The sequence below is a fragment of the Gymnodraco acuticeps genome, unplaced genomic scaffold (assembly GCF_902827175.1).
Source record: "Gymnodraco acuticeps unplaced genomic scaffold, fGymAcu1.1, whole genome shotgun sequence".
NCBI lineage: Eukaryota > Metazoa > Chordata > Actinopteri > Perciformes > Bathydraconidae > Gymnodraco > Gymnodraco acuticeps.
In genome coordinates this window covers 6,301,040-6,319,217 of record NW_022989768.1, presented here as the reverse complement: position 1 = coordinate 6,319,217, position 18,178 = coordinate 6,301,040, and the positions used below count along the sequence as shown (strand labels likewise).

Sequence of the window (18,178 nt, the reverse complement as noted above, 5' to 3'; positions counted from 1 at the left end):
CAGAAGAACACTGATCGGTGTGGGTTGCCCAGCACACATATTGAATAATTGTGTTCATCATGGGGCAGACACAATAGATATTGACCTTGAGAATATCATGTTCAAAATCTACCAGTACTTCCACATTTACACTGTGCTCACTGAGAGCCTGAAGGAGTACTGTGATTTTGTTGACATTGAATACAGAAGGATGCTTTCTCACAGCAAGACAAGGTGGCTGTCATTGTTCCCAGGCATTGAGAGGATGATACAGATGTTTCCAGCCTTAAAGGCATTCTTTCTGTCTCAGCAAAAACCACCCATAGTGATCAAGAAGTTTTTTGAAAACGAATTCAGTGAGATCTACCTCTGGCACATGCACTCACTCATGTCTGCGTTCCACACCCACATTCAAGACATGGAAAAGGAGAAGAACTCCATTATGGAGGTAAAGAAAATAATGAACAGCATCCACACCATTCTTCTTGAACGCAAGAGCAACAACTTCATGTCCCTTAAAGTTAAGGGACTACTGGCACAAAAGCGTAGTGATGGACTTGGTAAGGAATATGACCAGTTCTGTGCTGATGTGCAAGGCCTGTACAGTACATGTCTGGAGTATCTGGAGAAGTGGATGACTCCCATGGAAGAGTTCTCCACATTCACGTGGATGGATCTGAGTGAGCCACCAGAGTGGAATGATGTGGAGGCCTGCATCAAGTTCCTAGGAGAGAAGGGGGTGGTAATTGATGATGTCAAGTGTTTTGACCAGGTCACCAATCTGAAGAGATTCACAGAAAGGTGCAACCGTGATGAGGAGTTCAGTGGCCTGCAGGTGCACCAGAAGTGGACCAAATATTTTGAGAAGGCCAAAAGCATTGCATGTTACTCAGAACTACTGAAGATTGCACAGTTTGTCTTTGCACTTTCCTCTCACAATGCAAATGTTGAGAGGGTTTTCTCACTGATGCAGAGCCAGTGGACCAAGGAGAGGAACCAGCTGTCTGTTGAGTCACTGACGGGGATTCTATTTGTGCAATACAATTTGAAAGACATGTCTTGCAAAGACTTTCATGCTTATTTGTTGAGCAACCGAAAACTGCTGGGAAAGATCAGCTCCACAGCTAAATATCGATGGGCAGACAAGGAGGATGAAGAAGAAAAGCAGGATGAAGAAGATTGAAGTATGCAGCTATGCAGAGAGAGAAAGCTATGTAGCTGTGGGAGAGAAACTTTAAACTTTTAATTTTAAATTGGGACCCTAGAAAACTGTTTGAAGCTAGAAATATATGAAAAGTTGTTGTTTCACTGTGGTTGTTTACAATGACAGGGCCTGGAATTGTGTTTACAAACATTTAAAGTAGGCTTATATTTGGTTCATGGTGCCTCAAAATGTGTTTGGTTTGATTTACGTAATCAAATGTTATGTTATGTTATGTTCACTAATGGCAATTATGCAAATGTGAAATCCAAAACTGCATAGTGCACTTTTAAAATAATTAGATTAGTATCTTTGTGAGGTTACTGTTTTATTGTTTACATTGACAAGATATAAAGAGATTATTTGTTAAAGCTGGATTTTCTATTTTCTACTATTTCATATATTTTGTTATTTATTTTTGTCCAGTAAGACTTGAAAAGAGAGCTATTATTTTGTTACAGGTTGATGTTTAAGTTATTCTTGTGCATTTGAGATTCGTCAGAGATAATTCTAGGCATAATAAAGCATGTTGATTGTTGAGTAACCTTGGTTTGGTGTGTCTTTGGTTATAGAGAGATATTATTGTGTTATATACAGTAAAATAATATAAATAATAATTTTATATCCATACAGAGGAGGCATACTTTAAAACAATAAGGCATCTTTGAGTAAACGTTGAGTATCATTAAGTATCTCGAGGCTGGGGGCAGCATGTCCTCTTTTTTGGAAATCAAAATATGGTCACACCCTACACTATCACCACAATGAAACACGTCCAGAAGAATGTCATGCAAAGCTGCCTGCCTTCCTTCGATTCTCCTTGAACTGCCTGATCTTTTTAATGTTCAATGTTAACCATTTGTGCAGATAGCATGAAGTAGAAAAGATTGACGATGCTAATGTGGCTTTAGCATTCCTCCCCCGGGGGCATCCGGGCTTAAACGGTATATTATAGAATGATCACACCGGTGTGACAGTACTCTTCAAAGGGTTCACGAAATATGACTACTACTCTTACTGTTTAACATTTTGGGTTATACTGAATGTTACTTCATGTTAAGGCTAATAAAAATGACAAGGCTAAGGCTGTAATGCTAACTAACGTGCTTGCTACTAGCTAGGTAGCTAACTTGATCCAGCCACTCCTGGTCCTTTCATCAGACGGGAAGCGAAAGAACGAGCAAGACCCATTGCTGGTATGATTACAACCTGGCACTAAGCACACAGGCATCTTGTTAAAGTTATCTTATCTCAGCTATCTCATATATTTAGTGGAGGAAAACAATTATGACACTTACTGTACTCTGGGATTTGTAGTCTTTCTAGTTGGGTATTTTTCTTCTAGTCTTATATTTCAACAGTTTTACGACAAACTGTGATTTTCGAATCATAAATCTATCGATCATAAATCTATCGATAAGATTTATGATTCGAAAATTATAAAAGTAGGGTAGACATGTTATCCGGCTGAACAAACCCGTGATCTGTCTCTTCAATTTGTGTGTATTTTCCAAAATCCTATGGAGAAATTGCATTGGTTTTTGTCGAAGGAACCGGAAGCATGGATGTATAATAAGAACTGGATACAGCGTGGGAGGCGGGGTCTCATTCTTTCCTATGAGAGCTGCTCATTGGAGCATGAAGTCAAAATGGCCCAATTTTTGAGAGAGCGAAACGTCACAGATTAACCGTCATGCCTGGCTGCCAGAGCAGAAGAACCCGTATGTGTGCTCACAGAGCATGCGCCCCTTAAGCCCCGTCCCCCGAGCTCCCACTCTCGGCTCACTAGAATGAATGGAGAGAGAAAATAAATCTAGATTAGGCTTTTAGTGCATTTGACAACTTTAAGGACCAAATGATTCTAATAAGGGCTATACAATAGTTAATACTGGGTAGTTTATTTAGTTAAAAAAAAAAATTATCCACCGATTTACAGATGTCTCTTTCCCCATGTTAGTCAATGGGAAAAAGTTGTTTAGGGCCGGGTGATGTCACGGACTGATACGGAAGTTGCAGTACCACCGTTAGGACACAATGAATGTTGGGCACAGAGTCCGGCGCACTTCCTGGCATAGCCGCGGGAAGTAGGGGTGCTGGGGGTGCTGCAGCACCCCCTGTTGGCGAGTGGTGTACATTTGAAAAACTGAGTGACCACCTAAATAAAAATGATTAAACTACATCAAATAGTTATGATTTTACTTAAAATAAAATTAGCTGTATACAGTAGCATATAATAGTCATAGTATATATTTGTATATATCAGGTGGCTTGAATTTATTTTCCAAATAAGTAAAATCCGAGTCATCTAGGTCGTAGGTCTTGGGAGAGTGATGTAATTGACGCGACACACACACTGCAGAGTGACAACTTTCTAGAATGGTGCAAAAAAGGATTTTGGATTTTTTTCTCCAACAAACAACCCAATAAAAAGAGTGGACCACCAGCTACTCCTCAGCCCACCACCTCTACAACTAAAGTAATATATATATATAAATTATCCATTATCTCATTACATTTGCGCATATTTTAACACATTTCAGGAACCGAAATCTGCACTTTGGATAAAGCCAGGTTCAAAATTCTCGTTTTATTTTGTAGTCATATTAGCATCTCAGGCTTTCACCGAAGGGATTTTGGATATCTCTCTTTATCACTCCATAAATCAGAAAATATTGTCAACAGCCCTAAAATATCAATTTTCGCCATGTTTCTAGGTATAACATCTTATATAATTCAGGCTATGAATGATATATGAACAAACCCTTCTGTAAAAGCCTTCATAATATTGATAGGAATATAACTGGAAGGTTTGGTGTATGTAAGTGCAACTGAAGTGGAAATTTCGGACTCAGAGTAGGAGAAAAAACTCATTTTGAGAAAACGAACTTTAAAGATTGCAGTGAGGCGCTAGCTAAACCCTCCTGTTCTTTGGATGACAGCTTGCGCCTCGACGCACTCCGTGAAGGTATTTCATGTTCGGGGTCATTTGTGTTTTGTATAACCTTGCTTCGTGCAAGTGACAATTGTTGTTGTCTTCTATGTGAACGGTTTTTTCGCCGTTCTTTTGCCATTTTGAGATTTACATTTCTAGCGGAAAGCTAACCAGGAAGTGTTTTAGCACACCACGTGATGCATCTGAACGAATCACGTTGTCAGAAATTGACACCAGCCAATGAGATTTCATTTCTTGGTTTAAGACCCTTTTGTACTTTCACGATTGGTTGCTGATACAAAGGAAATGACAATATTTGGATCCGATGACTATGAGATCATTGTGCAGGAGAGACGGAGCTTTTCCAACGATGACATGGTGCAAACAGCGATCGCGGTACTTTATGTTACGTTAGAATGCTAACTTTTGGTGAATTTAGGAGAAATATACAGATGCAAATAGACAAACTATAGTAAAATGAACACTTAAATGTGTATTTTGTACATTTTCCTTCCAAAAGCCTGAAAGAAAACATGTTATGGAATCAAAATAGCACAACATCTCAAAATTGACCAGTGCATGAAAAACGATGTTTTTGCCTGCCGTGTCTCGCCTTATACAAACAGGATGGAGCCGTTTTTTTAAACGGCTCCATCCTCACTTTTGGCAGCACCCCCTGAGCAAAATGACTTCCCGCGGCTATGCTTCCTGGGGGCTTGACCAGAAGTGGTAAAATGCTAATTTACTTCCGGGTTTTAGGACGTGTCACAGTGGCACTCTATTCCGCTGAAGTATACGCTGTGACGTAATAACTCTAAGGGAAGGGGTGGGAGTCAGAGGGCCTAGGTATAAAAGTCACGGCTCGCCACTGCTTGAAAGCTATTTCATCACATTAACGCAAAAATAAAAAACACTTGGTCCATAACGTTCTGATACTGGCAAAGATATTACATGAATAGCCACCCCATTGATCCCAAGTGGTATGGGAAAATATCTTGTCTTGTCTTATGTGTACATAATACATAATGTCATAGCGGCCAAACATATTCTAGGGTCATTTTATTAGTGACCTAATTAATGTATGATATTGAATGCAGTTGTTGAACAGTTTTTACACTATAAGGTACCTTAAAGAGTGCTCTGCTATACTGTGTGGCCTGTGCTGCATGTCTGTTTGGGTGGGTCCCTCGACGTCTGTGGTTCTACATTAAACTATTTACCATCCGGATGACTGGAATGGTGCATGAAGAAAATCCAATTACTGACCTTCCCTTGTAATACTAATGCTGTCCAGAACCTCCTTTTTTTCCAACAACATAATGACCGTGGCAGGAAGATCACGAGGTCTTGTAATCCCTCTGTCACTTCTGGCCAGGTGTTTAAATGTTAGGTGATGTTTGGTCAGCTTCATAATGGAGAGCAGAATGTATAAATCCCTCGGCTAATGGATACTTCACTTCAGGTTTATAATTCCATGAGCTTTGTTGGTTATGTAATGTTCTTTTTGAAGGAACAGAAACTGATCTGCAAACTGTTTCCAGCCACTTCACTTCCATTAAAGGTTTTCCACCCAGTTGCTGTTTGTTCTCATCATTAGCCAGCGTCACTGTATTGTTTTAATGCTATGTGGTGATTAGGATACTTTTCCACAACTCTGGCAATGAAGTTCCTCATTAACTAATGCAGGATTTTGGAACTTGTGTCTTACAGTATTATTGACAAAAAAAAAGATGAATATCTGACTGACAACATGACAAGAGATTTAATTTCAAAAGGCTCTGTTGTTGTTTTGCTGTAATGAGTTAAGTGGTCATGCTAAATGTAAGATGCAGGCCTTTATCTCCTAATTAAAATGATCTAGGTTCCTCTTATTCTCTCATTAAGGCTCAGTCTACTTTCTTGAACCAGGAGCATTTTTTTATATTTATAAAATATATAATGGCCAAGTAGGTCAAGATATATTTTATGTCCCCTTTTCACTTTGTAATGATCCATTCAAACTTTTCTTTTATTATAACTGTGGGATTATTCCGGGTGATTGTCATCTATTGCTGATTTTTTTTATAATATAAAGTTTTGTTGATGAAGAAAGCTCTATGGGCCTTTTATTCTCAGCCAAGAACAGTATTGCATCTCTTTGGGAAAAGACACGTGCACCCTTAGTCAGCTGAGACTGTTACTGATGAGCACTGAGCATAACGTCGCCCTCTCTGTCATGAATGATCTCCTGTGTTGCAATTAATTTTCCGGGCCAATTGGGGCCAAACATAAAGCAATGCAAGCAGTGTGAGATAATTGCATTCTTGACAATAATTTTCCCATTGGAATTGTATTTCTCTGCATCAACTCTCATCCCAGGTCAAAGCAGGCAATGGCATCGAGCCCTGGTAACAGCTTGAGTGCAGAGAATGTTTCATTTTAATTGAACTTCCCTTTTCACTGTATGGTGGCCTTTGACTCGTTTGAGGTGGCAATTGTCATGAGAGAATAGATATCCATTTTATTATGGTGAGTGATTTGGTTTATGTGAATATTAGATTTTGTATTTAAAATATTTATTGGAGATAAGCAACAAGACTGACATCCAACACGGGAAATTGTATCTTATGGGCCGTCTGTGTTGACGTTGCATGCTAGGTGATAGTTAGGTAAAAGAAGAATATATGAGGTTATAATTTATTTCAGATGACATCAAGGCAATACTAATGTGTATGTATATTTGGATCCTCTAAGTCTCTAGTCTTCCACAAGCATTTTCCGACATCATATGGAGCTGTTGGAGACTAATTTAGTGCTTCTGGTATAAAGCCTGCAGGTCTGCTCAATTGTACTAAAAGGCTCATCCAAACTAATGAGTTTCCTTGTGACGCAAGACCTAACTGAGAGGCAGGGAGCTTTATTATGACCCATCATCCATTACTGTTACATAAGGGGGATTACAAGATGGCCAGAAACCAGCAGCCCAGTAATTAGCCCGGAGAAACCGGATGGACACTACTGAACTCTTGAGAAAGTTTAGTATATTCCTGGAGAGTTCAATGCCACACTATGCTATTACAGTACAAGGGAGATTTGATTTAATCCAAATATTTTTTTTTAAACTAGCAGGATAAAAACTCTAGGTGAACTCAAGACCAGAATTGTTCGCAGAAACATCTATGTATGAAGATAAAATCTATTTGATTGATGAACAAATTAACACATTTATTTTAAACTGAGTCACAGCTGATGATTCAGCTGTGGATTTAATTTGTAGTGTTGTGTTATTCAGCATTTTTTTGTAAAGTGTCTCTTGGTGGAACAGTTGTCTGACCCTGTCCCCTTTGCCACACAAAAAAAAATGCATCTTTAGTAAGCGACTGCAAGAAAGACTGTCCCAAGTTTGTTTTATAAAGTGTTCTCATTGCTTCCTGGTAAAATATAATCAAACATGACTCCATTGTGAAGATCGACTGTCTTTTTAAATGCAGTGACATTTTATGGTATTTTAAATGTTTTTCCCTGTCACAGCCAGGGAAAAACATTTAAAATACCATAAAATGTCACTGCATTTAAAAAGACAGTCGATCTTCACAATGGAGTCATGTTTGACACATATTACACACCCATTCCTCTCATGGCCCTATCCCTTTTGATCTATAAGCCACTTTAGAAATGGTACTGCAATTAAAATCACATTGGCATATTTTAATAAAAGAGGCTCTGTCGAATTAGGATTTAATTCTCTGACCATTATAATAATAAAGCCTCTAATATCAGGGGATTTACAGTAGGGTGTGTCCACATGCACATAACACTTTAATTCTTAAAAGCATGAGGCATTGACTATGAAAAGGAGATTTTTTTCATTGGTTTCCCACGCATCCAACTTAAAAAAAGACTTCACCACAAAGGATGCTACCAACTGATCAAAATGCCTCATATATTTTTTATGAATTAAACACATTGGATTAATATCATTTACATACACGCTCTGTCATTGGCTTGCTGTAAGTGACGTAGGATGTCTGATTGGCTAGCGGTTTGAGGTAAAACATTTGACTGGCCAATAGACTATGATCAAGTGCTCACTCACTTAATGCAGGATTCCACGGGGAACATATAAAACCCTGCACTGTGGGGAGTGTTCAGCAGATCCACAAGTGAGACTATCACTGAATTCTTCATTACCAGCAGATACATTATCTCACGGTGAGTACAGACTAAAGAGGATTGATCGAGAATGATTGTGCAAATTAGGCTGTAACTGTATAATATTCATGTTTTTTTATTTTTTTTAAAGGTAAGGACTAAATAAAGAAGATGGTTGCTAACAAAAAATATGTGATTTTTCTGGTTTGATGACGTTATCTGGTAGGCTGCAGTTAATTCTCCTAATGGACAGAGCTGCTGTTATGGTTGTTTGCAAATGCTTAGTGTCAGCATATCACCAATAACTCTTCTATCTGCCTCTGCAAGTTCAGCAGAGAGAGGAAGTGTTAGAGAGGGACAGAGATGCACATGGCTATGAATGTGTGCAGTAGATTAAAAACATGATGAAACAGAACATACTATAACTTTAAAAACCTTTCCTTGCAACAAAATATTTTTACCTTTTGTGTGTTTTTACAGGCAATCATGATAATGATGAAACTCTGGACCCTCCTTCTTGCCTATGCGCTAATCATTTGTCAGATGTACGTCTCACAGGCAGCTCCATCCAGGTAAGAGTTGTAGCATTATTCCTAAAAGTATAACATATATTTCACTTTTTTAAATATATTGTGATTGTGTCTGATAATATATTTTGTGTTAAAGATTATTTCTGAAAAATGAAAGTCCCTTCTACGTTTCTGAAAGGAGCAATTACTGCATGTGAGATTGCATATGGTTAGCATTCAATGTCTTACTGCTGAATATGTATTTTCAGAACTAGTAAGGAGTTAATGTCAGATGGAGTCACACTATCGAATGATGATGCCCAGAAGTTACTCCGAGCTATCAAGGAATTCTTGCAAATAACTTCAGATGACCAAGAATACCAATCACCTGACGGAAACAGGTGTGGGTTATATCTATCTATCTATCTATCTATCTATCTATCTATCTATCTATCTATCTATCTATCTATCTATCTATCTATCTATCTATCTATCTATCTATCTATCTATCTATCTATCTATCTATCTATCTATCTATCTATCTATCTATCTATCTATGCAACATATAACACACTTTTGTGTTTAAGCCCTGCAGCTCCAAATTCTTGGTTCTTATTAATGATGAAGGTATACAGTCGAGTTCATGTAAATGTACACTGTCATTAAGGCTTAATGCATGGACTGCAGTTAATGATTCATTCATTTATCCATTTAGAATTACATTAAATGATGTGTCTGTCAAAAACATAACAGAGCATGCTATCAAAGTACATAAAAGAACATGCATGATGGATATAAGAGAACATGAAACTGAAGAAATCATGAAAAGTCAAATACAATAATTTGATTAACAAGATTTCCTTACATGCCTGTTGGATCTTTTAGCATGCCTTCAAGACATTACATTCATTTCACTGACGCCAATTTAGAAAAAAAATATCATGCATGAAATTATTAATATTTATCTGAATGCATGTTACTGTAAGTCTGTCTCTGCATGTTTGTCTTTGTCTCTAACAGCTTGGATAGACCCATGTCTAAGCGCTGCACCGGCTTAAGCACTTGTGTGCTGGGCAAACTATCCCAGGATATTCATAAACTACAAACCTATCCACGCACCAACGTGGGAGCAGGGACGCCTGGGAAGCGAAGTCTCTCTGAGCAATATGAAAACTATGGCAATACTTACAACTAAATCTCTCACTTTCTAGCCCACCTATTCATCTGAGTTAATGTTTGCTCGTTCATCCAGCACTATCTGTTCACAGGACTGCTGATGCATGTGGATTGTATTTGTCTGACTGACTTCATGGAAACGTCCTTGATTTATTTTTCCACTTGCAGTCATTAGATTTTGACAGAGACTTAACAATTAAACTGTATATCCCTATACAATTTTAAAAAGAGCTTGAAACCTTTCTAGTGGTAAATAATTGTTTTCTCCTTATACAACTATGTTTTCACTTTAATAAATGCATCTAAAAAATGGAAGCTCTTTTTTATTCACCCAAGATTAAAAACATATTTGAATAAAAAAAAAATGAAAGAAGAAAAGGGTAAGCATGACCGCCTATAATGCACACACACAAATTATTGAAATATTTATCTACGCATTTTTACTGTGATTAACTTGTAGTTGATACTTACCGATAGTGTTCAACATATGCCATGCAGATATCTGGCCTGATCTTAAATGTCATAACAAATGTTTTCATTGTCTTTCAATTTTACAAGTAATGCAACAGCACAGAAGCGGGGATGCAACACGTCCACCTGTGTGACCCACCGCTTGGCTGACTTCCTGAGTCGGACAGGAGGACTGGGACACAGCAGCTTTGTTCCCACCAACGTGGGGGCCAAGGCGTTTGGCAGACGAAAGCGGCTCGGCCCTGTGTGAGCACAAGAGCAGACACATGGTATGTTACAACTCTGTGCTTTCAGATCTGTTTAATGGCTGGACGTAAAGCTTATACTAAAAGTGATTTTAATGAAATCATTGTGTTTGGAGACTTGAGAGTTAAATTCAGTGGAAACCTTTTTAATTCTAAAATTATTATTAATAAAATTCATGACATTGATATGGTTATCATGGGAAATCTCTCAATATATTATTGTCGAATATATCACTTTGTGTCCACATGCAGCGATTGGTGAAGGTAGTCAGTACCATGGAAACAGATATTTTAAGTATAACTAAAGCAGTACTGTTTACGATCCAACTGTTAACTTTACTGATTTGTACAAGTGATTGTTATGGATATAACAACTGGAATAATAGAATTACAGCAATAGGTACCTTAGTTTGGCATTAACTGGAATGAGATATTATGATTTAATATTGTAATGGTTTAAAGTAAGTTTGGAAGTTCTCAAGTGTATCTTACTATAATGTGGTCATTTCAATATCACACACTGACCAAAACAATTTGCCTGTAGTGACATGTTTGTTACAAGCCTTGCAGGCAGTCCAAAAAAGTCTACCACAACAAAATAACTTGATCCCTGTGTGTTAACCATACTTTGTATAGCTCTTTCTCTTCACTGTTCTGTGAATCTGTGGAATGAAACCAAATGTACTGTACAAATATTTTACTATTCTAAATCTTTTCATTAGATGAACATGTTTTTATTGTGTTCTTGTCTATTTTTGGCTCTCTAGGACGAAGTGCCTGCTTTGAGGGAGCAACAACTGCATCATCATCTACCTGCAAACACTTGGAAACTAGAACGTACAGTATTCTGCATAAAACATAGACTGATCTCTTGCTTTCAGAAAGTTATAGTCAGTAATGATAATTTGTGGCCTGTGCTTAAAAAACGGAGAAAAAGCATAACATAAATGTTGTTGAGAAGATTTGTTTTTTGCCAAGAAGGACGACAATGTTTTTTTCCTTGTCTTGGCTTTGGCTCAACTGGTCGTCAGATCTGTATCTGAAGTACGGTGTTTCAAACTGAATGTCTTCAAACAAAACCTTTAACTGTGGCTGTCCTGTGCCTTGGTGTAAACACATCGTTATATTTCATTATTGTACATAACGCTATAGGGAAAAATGTACTTATGATTCTAAATATTGTAATAATTGTGAAATGGAATGGAATACATTTGAGCTATATTATTCTTTCATGGCTTACTGTGTTTTTGTTTGATTTAGTGATTAAAGATGTTTAACGTACTGCTGTGAACATCATTTCAAAAAAGCTCATACAACATGTACAAAATCAAGCTATGCTATTTATAACATTCATTTTTCCGTGAAACAAAGAGGATAAATTGCATTGACTATGCATACACAATTGGATCATCTCTAAACAAGATTAAAGAATGTTTCTTTAAAAAATGTGTTAGGTGTCAAATCTTATTTGATATGATTTCATTATCAGATGTTTCAATAGAAATCCATTTGATATGTTCAATTGTTGGTTACCTAGAGCTTCAATAAGAAGAGAGTAAAAGAGTATTCCACAAATGTAATGCCGTACATTTTATTCAATTCATAATAATCATAATATAGGCTACCTGTAACAAATGTGCAGTTATTGTGACTTAAATTAGTATAAAGTGTTTGAGAAGAGATCTATTACATTTGACACATGAGTTTGTGAGTGTGTAGGTAGGCTATAAGGAAAGAGAATAACCCCATAATATAATAATAGAACAAACACAACTAACATTTACTGATGCAAATTAGCACACAGTTCCCTTCAAAGCCATAGGCCAGGGATCACCAACTACATTTGTCCAAGGGCCGAAATGTAACCAATAGACACTATCGCGGGCCAGCGATTTTTATATAGCCCAGAATTGTATAAATAGTATTCAGATTACTTTTGGAATACTTTCTTTTTCCATAACAGATGGGTATGTTTTGGTGAACAGGAGACACTTATTTTAATGTTTTCATGGCTTATCAAGAACTCAAACACAACATTGGTGATATTCTGGACAGCTCTATCATCTGCACCCCACATAAAAAACATCACCCGGACTGCATTCTTTGTACTGTCTTAAAACCTTTCCTTGGAATATGTTATGAATTGTAAGGTGTCCTTGGGTGCTTTGGAAGGCGCCCCTAAATAGAATGAATTATCATTATTATTTATTATCTGAAACGATGTAATAACTTTTAAAACTTTTTCCAGTCACTTGCCCCATGTATTCAGCAGCAGCAGGCCATTCACTTTGATTTCATCCCGTTATGAAATGTCATAATTTCGACAATAAAGAAATGCTACATAAACGTTATCTTGCACATTTTATCTAACCATCTCCATTCTCATTCATAACACTCCGTTTGATGTCTCACTATGGGATGCGCCTCATCGCGGAGCAAACAGAAGCATCAATCTCATTACGCCAATCCTGATTGGCTGGTGATCTTGAGGTCAGCGTCAGGGAATTCACCCCCTTCATAAGTAGCTTGCGCCACGACGCATGCGTCATTCAAACACCTCTTCTCGCTTCAGAGCACATCTCTATAGTAGCCGGACAAGCTTAACGGTCCACAGACTGAACCCAAATATAACCATTTCGGTCGACGGGCGCTCGCCGGCTACTCCTTCTGCTTCGCAAGAAGACGGTAATATTAACGCCAGTTAGTATTAAAATCGACCTTGCCGTTTCTTTCCCCGGAAAGTAAGGTAAGGTTTTGATTTTTTCTCAAGCTAGCTACGCACCTGTTGCTAGCTAGCTTCCCCTTACTACCGACACCACGGTAGCGAGGACGCTTTTCTTTTTCTCTCTCACGGAGGAGAAAAAGATTAGAAGTATATTGACACACCAGTCAATGTTCTTTGAGAACAAAGGACCCACACCGTCCCTTTTTCTCCGGATTAAGGACGGGTTGGTACCACTTTTTCTCTCAACGACGTACCTGTTACGAGCGGGTCCTCTCCACGCCATGAGGCGAACAAGATGGACGCCTCTCCCCCTCACACCAGAAGAGTCAGGGACTCGGAGGCTCGGTCATGCGGCTGCGGGTTGAAGATAGCAGGCACAGACTCACACCAGGTCTGCTCGTCCTGCCTCGGGCTGGAACACGCCCAGGAGGCTATCGATAACACCGGCTCGTGCGGGCATTGTGCCCGTTTCACCCGAAAGAGCCTCCACCGACGGCTAGCACACCAAGCTAGCATGTTGGAACAGGACTCCCTCATGTCCACTGATTCGCCGTTTGGCAATCAAGACACGGGGGCGTCCGCCGCAGAGACTGAGCCCCTCACTGTGTCGGTCTGGGGCTCACTAACAGCGGCAGCTGCGGAACCGGGATCCCACGCCGTGTAAAGCCGGGACCCGGTGGCGGCAAGAGACGCGGGAACGGAGCCCCACGCCTCACTAGGCGGGAGCTCCCGGCGAGACCTCACCATGGTCTCGCCCGCAGAGGCTCGGCCTGCTCCGCATACCACCGATGGAACTGCTGGTGGCAGCCCACCTCCTACCGAGGATGGGCCTGTCACCAAGCAGGAACCCCACGCTGCCAGCGAAGGTGGACCGTTTCCAGTCGACCATGACTGAACGGTCCTACAGAGCCGCAGCGCCAGGGCTCTGAACGTTTCCTCACTGCTAACCGCATACCAAGCGGAGCTCTGTGAGGATATGTTGAGTAATCCTGGACCGGCCGTTCTGGATGAGTTGGCCGCGGTCACAGACATTTGTCTCCGTGTCCAACGCTGCGCCATCCAGGCCACGGGCAAAACAATGGGGATCATGGTGGTGCAGGAAAGAGCTAGATGGCTCAATCTCACCAACCTCCCAGACCGGGAAAAGGAGGATGTGCTTGACATGCCCATCGTTCCCGAGGGGATTTTTTCGGCTCCGCTCTTGCCTCCATGCAGAGGAGATGCGAGTCGAAAAAGAAGGAGGACGAGGCCCTCCACCTCTGCCTCCCTCGCTGCCTTCGCAGCGGCAGCCCTTCGTCCAAGCTGCTCCGAACCCTGCTCGGTTCAAAATACCGAAAACGCAGAGGTCGCAGTCCGCCCGAGTCCCCAGCCCAGGCAGGGGACGAGGGCGAGCTGGCCTAGAAAATCTCCGGTTCCGGCTGCAGCCCAGGCGCAGCCAACCCAGAATTTCGGCCAGCAGTCGAGGAAGAAGAAGCGAGCGGCGTGACAGCCCCTCCTTCTGCCCTCTGTGACAGAGCTGGAAGTCTACGGTTCCCCAGCTCTAAATGTGTTCCCGCCGCCTCGAGAGATGCCTCAACACCATCCTCAAGTCCGCGTAAACACATGTCACACACTTATTGATTTTTCTGTCATAAAACATTTTCCGCTGACGCATCCAGGCTTCGAGCCAAGGGCGCAGCTCGAAAAAATGAAAAGGAAAAACAATAAAAACAATAAACAGTCCGTCAACTGTTCCCCTTCTGAGAGCAGCTACGGCCTCTCTCAAAGGGCGGACAATTGACGGGTCTGTGAAGGCACCACCGTCACGCGCATCTGCAGTGCCGGCTGGGGCTGTAAAGGCACCACCGTCACGCGCATGCGCAGTGCCGGCTGGGGTCGTGAAGGCACCACCGTCACGCACATGCGCAGTGCCGGCTGGAGCTGTAAAGGCACCACCGTCACGCGCATGCGCAGTGCCGGCTGGAGCTGTGAAGGCACCACCGTCACGCGCATGCGCAGTGCCGGCTGGAGCCGTAAGGGCACCACCGCCACGCGCATGCGCTGTGTCGGTGGGGATTGTCGAAATGGGACACCACAGTGCTCAGACACTGGAGGGCCCCATAACACAACAAATAGAGACTCAGAGGGGAAGAGACGTGACATCTCAGCTGGCTCTAAGGAGCATACAGCGGGAGATGCTCACGACATCTGCTTGGGTTTCTCAAGACAGTTACACGGAGCTACAGACTCCAAGTCACCGTCACCCCCCCTCGCTTCTCGGGCATTCTGCATTCGCAGGCCCGAGGAGAGTCAGCCCATATTCTGGAGAGAGAGATTCTCTCACTCCTAGAAAAGAGGGCTATATCTATTGTACCCGCCGAGCAGAGTCAGGGCGGCTTCTATTCCAAGTACTTTCTCGTTCCCAAACGGGGAGGGAACGGAATTCGGCCAATACTTGATTTGAGGGCTCTGAACAAATATCTAAGAAGATATAAGTTCAGAATGCTCACTCACACATCTCTGCTGCGGCTCGTGCGACAAGACGACTGGCTTACATCAGTCGACCTGAAAGATGCGTATTTTCACATCCCAGTATATTACCCACACAGGAAATATCTGAGATTCGCATTTCAGGGGATCTGTTATGAATACAGAGTACTCCCCTTCGGTCTGTCTCTCAGTCCAAGGGTGTTTGTACGATGTACGGAAGCCGCGATAGCCCCGTTAAGACAACAGGGTATTCGCCTGGCGACCTACCTGGACGACTGGCTGCTTCTCGCACAGTCGGAGCAGGAGGCTGTTACGCAGACAAATGTCCTCGTAAAGCACCTGCTCAACCTGGGTTTCATAATAAACACAGAGAAGAGCATGTTGCGCCCCGCGCAGACTATACTCTTCCTGGGTTTACGCCTGAACTCGGTGCCCTTTTTCAGCTCGCTTGTCAGCGGAAAGAGTGAAAGCTTTCAGAGCTTGTCTCGCTCTTTTCCAGCTGCGCAAACATGTTCTCTTCAGATCATGCCTGCGATTGCTGGGGCTCATGGCATCAGCCATCCTGGTCGTACGACTGGGACGCTTACACCATGGCGCGCGGAGAGTTATGGTTACTGTGAAATGCGTAATGGCACTGCGCCACTGGCTGCACCCGACTTTTCTAGTACGAGGTGTGCCTATGGGTGCTGTCCTTTCACGGAAAGTGGTCACCACGGACGCATGTCTGACAGGTTTGGGAGGTATTTATGAAGGTCGCCCGGTGAGGGGTCTCTGGAGCAGAGACCTCCAGCGGGCGCACATAAATTACCTGGAGCTTTTAGCGGTGTTTCTCACCCTAAAACGCTTTCTGCCTTTCCTCAGGGGACATCACGTCCTCGTGAGGACAGACAATACGACCACAATATTGTATGTTAACCGCCAAGGGGGTTTGCGTTCTCTCCAGTTACACACACTGGCGCGCAAACTGATCCTATGGAGCGGTAGACGTCTCCTCTCTCTGAGAGCGACGCACGTACCGGGAGTGATGAACCTCGGGGCAGATCTACTGTCCAGAGGTATACCACTTTATGCAGACTGGACTCTACATCCAAGAATTGTGAGCCAGCTGTGGGTGCGTTACGGCAGAGCCGCGCTGGATCTGTTCGCATCGAAAGACAACGCTCAGTGTCAGCTGTTCTTTTCGATGCGCGATCTAAATGCACAGTTAGGCGTGGATGCACTCGCGCACGATTGGCCCCCGGGCCTTCTGTACGCGTTCCCACCCCTGGCTCTGATACCCCCAACTCTGGCCAGAGTGAGAGAGCAATGCCACACACTTATCCTGATAGCTCCGCACTGGCCAGCTATGTACTGGCTAGCGGATATATATCAGCTGCTGTGCGGGCAGCCATGGCAGCTCCCACTACGCAGGGACATACTGTCCCAAGCGGGGGGGGCGATCTTTCACCCACACCCAGAGCGCTTGGCTCTATGGGCCTGGCCCGTGAGTGGTACAATCTGAATACAGTGTGACATGAAGCTGACCCTGGCAGCTGCCAAGCGAGCCAGTGGCACTCATGCACTATCTGTACAGTCTTCATGCACTCAGTTCACCCCAGGGCAAACAGAGTGTGGTTGAAGCCCAACCCTGCCTTTATCTTAAGGCGGTTGGTTCAGGTACCACATTTGACATTGAGGCATCCTCCCCGCCACTGTATTCCTCCGGGGAACAGCGGCCGGATTTGCCGTGTCCAGCCCGTGCTTTACGCACGTACAGGGACAGATCAAGGGTGCTTCGTCATAATGACCAACCCCTTGTGTCCTGGGCTAACCCTTATAAGGGCAAGCCTGTTACTAAGCAACGGCTCTCCCACTGGTTTGTGGAAGCAATTGCTTTGGGGCTCATACGAGTCAGAGTTCGCAGGCCCCCTCGGGTCCGCAAGCTCTTTCGACTCAGGGTCTGGCTGCATCCTGGGCTCTGTCCAGGATGTCTCCCATCCAAGACATTGGTGCAGCGGCGAGCTGGTCCTCGCCGCTCACTTTTGTCCGCCTCTTAACAGGCTGGACGTTCTGTTCCCAGTGTGACTCAAGCAGTGCTGGGCACCTGGTTGAGTCAGAGCTCTGTTAAGTTCTGGTTGGTTTGGTGATTTTCGAGATAAGCTCGTCTGACAATACGGGAGCTACAATTTCCCATAGTGAGACATCGAACGGAGTGTTATGAATGAGAACTATAGGTTACTTACGTAACCCCAGTTCTCAGAGTAACATGAAGTGAGATGTCTCACCAGACGGCCCTCCTTGCTATGGTGAAGCGAGAAGAGGTGCTTATTTTGAATGACGCATGCGTCGTGGCGCAAGCTA

General features: G+C 42.5%; 1 protein-coding gene across 1 annotated transcript; it reads left to right on the top strand.

The window, feature by feature from the left end:
• The first annotated feature begins 8,254 nt into the window (after positions 1–8,254).
• calca (calcitonin/calcitonin-related polypeptide, alpha) lies at positions 8,255–10,168 on the top strand. The gene is made up of 4 exons (XM_034218721.1): positions 8,255–8,303; positions 8,724–8,815; positions 9,022–9,153; positions 9,773–10,168. Exons 2-4 carry the CDS (start codon positions 8,730–8,732, stop codon positions 9,945–9,947), a joined length of 393 nt encoding a protein of 130 aa, XP_034074612.1. The 5' UTR covers positions 8,255–8,303; positions 8,724–8,729; the 3' UTR covers positions 9,948–10,168.
• The last annotated feature ends 8,010 nt before the right edge of the window (positions 10,169–18,178 follow it).